Source organism: Diabrotica undecimpunctata, chromosome 4 (genome assembly GCF_040954645.1).
Source record: "Diabrotica undecimpunctata isolate CICGRU chromosome 4, icDiaUnde3, whole genome shotgun sequence".
Classification (NCBI taxonomy): domain Eukaryota; kingdom Metazoa; phylum Arthropoda; class Insecta; order Coleoptera; family Chrysomelidae; genus Diabrotica; species Diabrotica undecimpunctata.
The window spans coordinates 2,514,975-2,524,359 of NC_092806.1; the positions used below are offsets into that span (position 1 = coordinate 2,514,975).

The window sequence follows — 9,385 nt, forward strand, 5'->3', positions numbered from 1 at the left end:
AGGCACTGAGGATGATCTGATCTAGATCAAAAACGTTACGCTATGCTCCTGTATAAATTTTGACACTTTTTAAAAAAGTTTTAATTACATGTTTTATACCTAGATACAAATGTCAAGTGTTTTACTTCTGTATAAGTTTTTTAAACGATGGTATACAGCCAGCTACTGGGATTTTCCCATTTTTTTTTAATATTTTTTGTTTTACTTATCTTGAATATCTTCATTTTATTACAATACGTGTTATCACAACGTAAATTAAGGTAAGTCTGGAGAGATATGGGAAATTCCAGTACAAAGTACATAGAGTTTTTAGTCAAGTGGTTAATTTTTTTTATTATATAAAGCTACACAATCAGTTTACGTCACTCTAAATATTATATATTTTTTTGCAGACATGAAGACTTCCTGTGTTTTGGCTATTTTAGTTTGCGTCGGTAAGTTGCATTGTTAAAAAAATTTAGTATCATATCTGACTCTTAGAATTTTAGAATTTTCCATCTTTTTATCTTTTTTGGCGCCTTTTCTTATTCTTAAGCAATGTTAATTTATATCAAATTGTTTTTCTTGCTGCTTTTTTATCCTATGGTATGGCATTGCAGCCCAAATCGATCCTTGGCCCATTTCTGACTATATCTTTAACTTTGCTGGACCACAGTCGACCTTTTCCAAGTTCTTACATCTACTAAATTGCCACTTCTTCCTCTCATGTTTTTTGTTGTTTTTCTTTTCATTTATTCTAACTACTTGAACAGCCCATCGCACTCTGCAAACGAATTTTAAGATCGGTGTCTCTTTTTGAACAGTTTATGGTTGTACATAAATGTCAATATTGATGGTGTGTCTTAGAACTTTTTTTTAAAAGGCCCCAGGATTATCACAGTTCCCAAATATGTCATTTAGTGAAATTTCTCAACTTGGACTCCGTTTAATTGAAGCTTTGCATCGAAATGTGGGTCACGACTAAACACTAAAAATTTGTTTTTTTTAGTTTATTTTAATGCCCATTTCCTCTCCTACCTCGTGAATATGATTAAACAGAATTTTGAGACATTCCATATTATCTGACAGAATTACTGTATCGTCTGCATATCTAATCACATTAAGTAGTTTCCCGTTGATTTTTATTCAATATGGTTGTCTCTCAAGTGCCTTCTTAAATAACTGGTCCTAGTAAACATTGAGCTCCTCGTCCTTGACTGTACGTTGTATGGCTATTTCATCGGTGTAGTTATCTCCAATTTTTACGATTGCGGATTGATTTCAGTACAAATTTTTAATGACACGAATATTCTTGTCATCTATTTCGATATTATTTTAGTATTTATGTTAATTTTACATGCTGTACTTTATCGAATGTCTTTTCGAAGTCCAAGAAACATGCAAATACATCTTTTCTTTGGTCACGGCATTTTTGTAATAGGATGTTAAGCGCAAAAAGTGCCCCCCTGGTTCCCATAGCATTTCTAAAACCAAATTGGGTATCTTCGAGATCTTCTTCGCATTTGCGTCTAATTTTGTTGTGAAGTATTCTTAGGAAAATTTTAAGAGTGTGGCTCATTAGGTTAATTAATCGATATTCTGAGCATTTTCTTGCATTATGTTTTTAAGGTATGCCGAAAAAGATGAATAGGATGGATGGACTTAACAAATAGACGAGTAAAAAATATCTTTTTTTTCCCTTAACTATTCTTCATTAAAATTCTGTTCTTCGGTTCCATCCATGCTTACTGCAACTCCTCCTAGATATGTTAAACTTTCTACTGTTTTAATATCGTCCTGTAATTAAACTGTGTTTTCTCTAGCTCTTGCCTGTGGAGGCTTTTTTTGTCTATTAACTATTTATTTCTTAGCCGATCTCTTTTACCGCTGTTTATTATTGTAAATATATTTCTGCAGCCTCTTTTGTTCTAAGAAATCTAGTACTTAAAATTAATTGTATCGCCAAATATAAAATATTTTATATCTGGTATTTTCATAGTGAAATTCAAGAACCCCATTTTTAATTAAAATTGTAAGTTATTCTTACGTAAAAAAGTAGTTAAAAGATGTTCCTTACATACTAAAACAATTTTTTTAGGTCTAACCGTCAGCGCCCAAGATGATAGTCAGGAGTAAGTGAATAAAAATATTTTTTTTTTTATAAAATTATGCTGAACTGATAATGGTTTATAATAACTTTTAGGATATCGAAAATACTAAGAAGTCACTTTATAATGTTTTTAATCAAGGGGCTTATAATCATAATATTTTATTTGGTGATAACACTCACCTCGAAAATTATAAAAATAATATTCCAAAGATAGCATAACAATACTTACGCTTACATCATTAACTGCTTAAGAGCTAATGCTAAGTTGTTGCCTTCAAAATAATCATATTTAGTTATGTACAGCTGGTTTCGAAAAAAACTGATATGACTCTAAATAAGAATTGATCATGGCAAGTATATTTGATTAGTCTGACATTATATTATATTAATTATGACAGACAAATAATAAAATAAACAAACAAACAAACAACAAACAATTCATAACATATGTTAATTTATAAAATGTAATATAGTCTAAATTTTGATATTATTTTGAGTTCCTGCATTTTATAAAGAGTATATTATCTTCTTTTTTAAGTACCGTGACCAAGTTTTAGGCGAGGATAGCTTCCATGACGATTTGTCGATATCGTTATCGATCTTGCGTGGCATGTAATAATTCATCTGCTGATAAGCCAGTTCATTGACAAGGGTTTTGGAGCCATGAGTATTTATTTTCGTTGAGTATCAACTGCATTATCCTGTATCTGCTTCCTCTCATTATATGCCCCAGATATTCAAGTTTTCTCTTTTTTATCATCTTTATTAAGTCACTTTCACCTTGACCTACTCTGTTTAAAACTTCTCTGTTTGAAATGTGTTGAACCCATGATATTCTGAGCATTCTACGATATAACCACATCTTGAAGGCTTCTAATTTGTTTATCATGGTAACCTTCATAATCCAGGTTTCACATCCATACAGTAATACAGGATACACATAACATTTTAGGAACTTAATTCTCAGCTGTAAGTTCAGCTGAAAATTGCTCAGAATAGATCTAAGTTTCATAAATGCTCCTTTTGCAATTTCTATATGAGTTTTAATTTCTTCATCCAGATTTAGTGTCTCGTTTATCCATCCTAGGTATTTAAAATGGTTAACTTTTGTTATCGGTTCATTATTGACAATTAAAAGTAAAACTGGAAAAAAATCATGAAGTGGAGATATCCAGGAGTGGCTAGTATACCTGTTGAATCCAAAGCACGTGGTGTTCGTGTGTATCAAGGTATAAAAAAATGCTTATTAAAAGCTTAAAACTTTTATTTTAAAGAAGATCTTTTCGGAATTGAATCATTCCATCATCAGTTTAATAAAAAGTTGTTAAAAACATTGTTTGGCCACAAAAAAACATTGGAAGGACATCAGTAACAAAAACAATCCTCACAGAATTTACAAAGGTAAATGCAATAGACGTTAATTAATAAAAACTAAAAATGGGGGCATCTTACATGACCCCCAGAGCTGGTGAGATTTTATCGACTTACATTACCTCTGATCTGTGCTGGAGTTAGCCCTAGACAGTGACAGTATGTTAGTAATAAAAATAAGTATTTATTCTTTGGAATACACTGCTCAATTTTCTCAAATCAGTTTTTTTAGGAACCAGCTCTACATCAAAGTGGGTGTATATCTAAGAGGAATGAAAAAGGGTATAAAGGGATATACAGCATAAAAATTAAATAAGTTAATTTGTAAATTGTTTATTTAATCAAATAATTTCTTTAAACAATTTAAAATAAATATTTGTTTTGCAAAATATTATTTTTTTCTCATTTTTATTGGTAAAAAAGGTTATGAACTTTTAGGTAACTTAAATATGTATATATTTAAATTGTGTACATATTTAAAATACAACATATTATTTATGTTATGTTAGATAAAATTGTTGAAGAGTACATGTTATGAAAAAAATTAAATTTTAATCTGAAAATAAAGTTTTACATGCCACGTTAACCGCTATACTAAACGCAATAAATTTTATAGTAGAACATCTTAGTAACAACCATGTAAAATTACGGATTCCCTAAGTTCTATAATTGCCTTAAATATCTTATATCCTAACCTCCAAGCCTACTACTTTTTAAATCAGCATTAACCCATTGGCAAACTATAAACATAAATATCAACTTTGTATGGATTCCTTCACATATCGGAAATGCTTCACACCGACTTTTTTAACAAAGATGTAATAAAGAATAAATACTGTACCATTTTAAAGGTTATTTACCCACATATCTAGCCGTTTGTATCATGCACACTTGGTGAGTATTTAACCACATTGCTTCTAAACCTTAATCAACATTGAATCTGTACTTTTGTATTCACTAAAATGGTAATACTTATTCCGGGTAATTACACTGATAATGCACTAGTTAGTCCGAAAATGTTCTGTTGTCATGTAGCTTGAAATGTTTTATTTAATTATATACCTTTTATAAACAAATTTTTAATAAACTTTTTTGAGAAAATAGATATAGATACAGATTTAATTTTTAAATAAAAAATTATTTTTTTCTGTTTAACTTATGGTTAAAATACATTATTTATAAATTTTTCCTCTTATATTATTATGCAGTGAACGGCTAAATTATGGAATATTATGATTATTTCGAGAACCGTCGAGTTTTGAGGGAAATCTGAAACAGGTCGATTTTTGTTATAAAATACCTATCTTATAACGTACATGGAGTAGTTATGACGTCACCGATGTAGGTGTAGTAACGTAATCGTTAATTTTTTTAAAAAGAGATGGGTATAATGCGACACGTCATTTAAATGAGAATTTAATTCTCTATTTAACGACAATACATTTTTAACTAAAATATTTCTTTAAGGGTACAAAAGCATTTTTTTTTTTAAATTTAAATTCAACTAAATTACAACTAATGATTTAATTCATAATGTACTTTAAAGTAACTAAATTATGCATAACAATTATTTTAAATTAAATGTTCGAAATGCCAACAATTATAGTATATTCTATACGAGCACGTATTTCGACCTCGTGGTCAAGATCGTTTGTTATCCAGCAACCAAGATACTGGAATCTTAGTACTGGTTCTATGTTTGTTATAGATACGAATATTAATGTCGACATTTGGTGCACGTGTAACAGTCATTACTTCTGTTTTATCTGTGTATATATTTAGTCCCAAGGTATCTCCCTCTCTGGTTATGACATTAAAAAGTCTTTGTAAACACTCAGCACTGTCCGCAATAATGACGGTGTCGTCTGCGTATCTTAAGTTTACGTATTCTCCGTTAATTTTTATTTCTTCTTTAATATATTCGAGGGCATTTTCAAACATCTTTTCGGAATGTATATTAAATGACAGTGGAAAAAGTATACAGCCCTGACGAACTCCTGTTTTTATTGGCAATTCTGCTGTCAGACAATTGTCTATTATGATCGACGCCATTTGATCCAAATATAGTTTTTTAATAAGTGCTATAATATTATGGTCTATACCATGTTGTTTTAGGGTTTTTATGAGTATTGTGTGTTTTACTCGATCAAACGCTTTTTCGTAGTCGATAAAACAGAGAATCACTTCTTTTCGCTGATCTCGGAATTTTTGTAGTAATATCTGGCGGCCAAATAATGCCTCCCTTGTACCAAGCCCCATATGAAATCCAAATTGATTGTCGCTCAGGTTTCTTTCGCATTCTCTGTATATTCGTTGATGTACAATTTTGACTAAAATTTTTAGCAAATGGCTCACCAGGCTAATTAATCTGAACTGTGAGCATCTATTTGCTTTATCTTTCTTGGGTATTGATTGGCTTTGCCGTATTGATTGTTTTTATAACTTCCGATGTTAATATATTATCAAGTATTGTTTCTTGTACCATATTCATTTGTGGTTCTGCTCCCTAGTCATCAAACAGATCTTTGATGTATTTTTCCACATATCTTCTACATTTTCTGGACTAGAAACTATTTGGTTGTTATCATCTACTAAAGTTGTTGTAGTGATTTTTTTCTTCATATTTGTGACTTTCTTAATCTTTTTGTATGCATTAAAGTAGTCATGCTTTTTTAGTAAATCTCCCAGTTCCTCACAGTTGCTGCTCATCCATTCTTCTTTGGCTTTCTTGATTTTGTTTCGGATGATTCTCTGGGTTTCTTTATATTTTTCTTCATTGCGATTTTTGTAAGATCTCCTTATGTCCATGAGTTCTAGGACTTCTTTTGTCATCCATGTATTCTTTTTTTTTTGTGATGTTGTCTTGTAGTTGTTCTCTTTGTATAGTTGTGATAGTTGTTTTGAAGGTGTGCCAAATACTTTCTATTGTTTCTTCTGCTTCCGCGGGTGCTTCACTGAACTTTTCTTTGAGTGTATCATTGAGTGTTTTCTCTATTTCTGCCTGTACTATTATATCTTTAGGTTTTTCGAGGCTAGGTTTTATCTTCTCTCCGTATTTGGTTTTCTTTAGTTTAATTGAAATTTTACCGACAACAGGATTGTGGTCGTAACCGATGTCCGCCCCGGGATATGTTTTAACTCCTCTGATTCCATTTCTATAACGTTTTTCAATAAATATATAATCAATCTGGTTTCATATTATGCGGTTTTAATTATTGCCAGGTGCTTTTCATGTATATAATCTTCTTTTTGGTTGTTTAAACCAGGTGTTTGCGATCATTAGATTTTCTTCTTGACAAAATTGTACCAGTATTTCTCCTCTTTTATGTTTTTGGCCCAAACCAAAGTTTTCTACTACGTCTTTGGTCAGCCCTTTACCTACTTTGGCATTAAAATCTCCCATAATAATGTTTACAGCATTTTTCTTTGTGATCTTTTTTCATTAGCTGTTTAATCTTTTGGTAGAATTCTCGTACTTCTCTTTCTGGTTTTTCTGCTGTAGGAGCATATGCTTGAATAAAGTTAATATTACGGAGAGTGGTATTAATTTGCAGCATAGCTACTCTATTGGATATAGGTATACAGTTCTTTGTACATGTACTGCTTTTCTGGTCAACTATAAATTCCAATCCATTATAATGATAAGGATCGTCGTTACCGGTATAGTATATTACATGGTTATCGATGTTTGTCTGTCCAGATCCAAGCCAGCTGACTTTACTGACTCCGAGAATGTTGACTCCCATTCTTTTCATTTCCCTCACGACGTTATGAAATTTTCCTGGCATAAAGAGAGATTTTACATTCCAGGTTCCACAATTTTTAACTTGTAATTTTTGTTTTTCACTTTCGGGTGGTTCCTAGGATTTGTCGTGGGAATTTTTAGCATCCCTTGACCATCTAAATTCTGCCACGGACTAGGTGCCATAGTTATAATATCTTGGGAATATTTAGTGTCTTGGTTTCTCCTTGCCTTACACACCGCAGTATTATAACCAATTAAACCAATATCTGATTGTCGCCCATAAGTATCTGATTCCAAGCCTATTAAGAAGTCATTTTTTCCCAGCCTTGGAGTTAGTAATGACATAGCTGCTGCCCTATACCATGACTTCAGTTGATCCGCGGGTGCTTATTTGGTGAACTTTATTCGAACTCATCCTATATAATATACAGAACGTCCCCTATCAGCCATAAGGGACTCGCCGTGTCGGGGTTGAGGACTTCCCCGCCCAGTCTGTCTTCTGCGGAGCGCTGAAGAATCCCTACACTCTTCCTCCACAAAAGCTGAGACCGGCCACGATCTCAGGTATAATAATTATAGAAAAAAGTAAAAAGTAAAAAGTCATCACAAACACCGCATAGGTGAATAATTATACAGTATATAAGGTATATTACTTATACTTATGCATTCATATAAAAGCAAATATAAGTCATTCAAATTTAATTAATTTCAATAATTAAAAACTTATTTTTTTTAGGATTATGTGCCAAATGTGCGTAGGATTGGCAGAACAGGTCCAGGATAACATACGAAAAGACTTTCCATTGGTAAGCTTTTTAAGTAATACTTACCTTTTTATGTTTTAAATCGCAAGTGATATTTGTCATTCTTGTAAATACTTTTAAATTTATAGAAAAATTTATAATATATCACTCGTGTGGTATATCACCGATATATACAAAAATAAAAAACGGTCACAACGTTGTAGACACATTACTGTCTACGTTGAAAATTTTCAGCTTCTGCTTTTTCATCCTGGATCCAACCATGTTTTTTAAATTTGCTAAAGTTTTCGATACGTTAGAATTCATTTTTGGTTTTATATTTTGTTACTGTCAACTATCTATCAATAAAAACTCTCTGTCAATCAAAATAACCAACAGTTGGGTGGAGATACTGCTGTTTACTGCGTGCGAAATAGTACTCCCGATAAACAAATCCGACAGCTGATGAAGTAACCATGCTTTACCTCTTTTTCCAAAGGATATACTACTTTTTCTTATAAGACTATATAGACCACCAATAACACTTCGTATACCATCTTTTGCTACAAATAAAATTTGAATATGGTAAGCTTAACAAAAGTATTAGGTCCAAATTAAATAAATTGGAGTTACTACCCTTTACCTCTATGGTACAGATATAGTTTTTAATATTGTTAAATAAAATCAATAAGTAATTTAAATTTACAAGGAAAGTAAGTTCCTGTTGTTAGATGTATACCATGTATCACAAAAAATTTATTTAAACCCTTTAATAAAGGATTTTAATATATTTTTTTTAATTTAAATTTTTTTCCAATTATAATAACAAATGTTTTTTTTTTCTGACAGGACAAAGTTGAAGAAGAAGTGAAAGAAACGTGTCATATGTTGAATGTGATACCAAAATTGGAACAAAAGTGCTTGGAAAAATTCGTTCCGATAGTTGATGAAATGTACGACAAACTCAATAGCACGTCGCCTCAAAAATTTTGCGAATTTTTGGAATTGTGTGTAGGAAGTTAGTATCACTGTTAGAAAATTATCATAAAAAACTTGAAATAAATTTTTAAATCAAATTATTTTTTTAATAATAAAATAAATAAAATGATTCTTTTTTATTTAGATGGTATATTTTTTAGTCGACTGTCCAACAAACATAAGTTATTAAAATGCACTCTGCAGGGAAAGCTCAGGGTAAAATGGATGTAGGTATAAGACCAATATTATGGCACGAGCAGGCGTAGGTATACTTGTCCATAAAAAATTTAAAGATAACATAAATAACTGCCGTTATATCTTCGAACGAATAATACATATGAACATCACAATGGACTACCAAAAATTTAATGTCATATCTATCTATAGCCCCGAGGACTGCAAACCTAAGGAGAAACAAGAGGCATTCTACGAACAATTACAAACCATCCTGGATAAAAT

General features: G+C 31.3%; 1 protein-coding gene across 1 annotated transcript; it reads left to right on the forward strand.

Moving 5' to 3' along the window:
* Positions 1–322: 322 nt before the first annotated feature.
* LOC140438086 (uncharacterized) lies at positions 323–9,070 on the forward strand. Its single transcript, XM_072527800.1, has 4 exons — positions 323–434; positions 2,078–2,111; positions 7,942–8,011; positions 8,798–9,070. Exons 1-4 carry the CDS (start codon positions 395–397, stop codon positions 8,969–8,971), a joined length of 318 nt encoding a protein of 105 aa, XP_072383901.1. The 5' UTR covers positions 323–394; the 3' UTR covers positions 8,972–9,070.
* The last annotated feature ends 315 nt before the right edge of the window (positions 9,071–9,385 follow it).

Coding starts and splice junctions, on each gene's coding strand:
- LOC140438086 (XM_072527800.1), top strand. CDS start 395: ATGAAGACTTCCTGTGTTTTGGCTATTTTAGTTTGCGTCG. Junction 435..2,077: donor GGCTATTTTAGTTTGCGTCG/GTAAGTTGCATT, acceptor CAATTTTTTTAG/GTCTAACCGTCAGCGCCCAA. Junction 2,112..7,941: donor GCCCAAGATGATAGTCAGGA/GTAAGTGAATAA, acceptor TATTTTTTTTAG/GATTATGTGCCAAATGTGCG.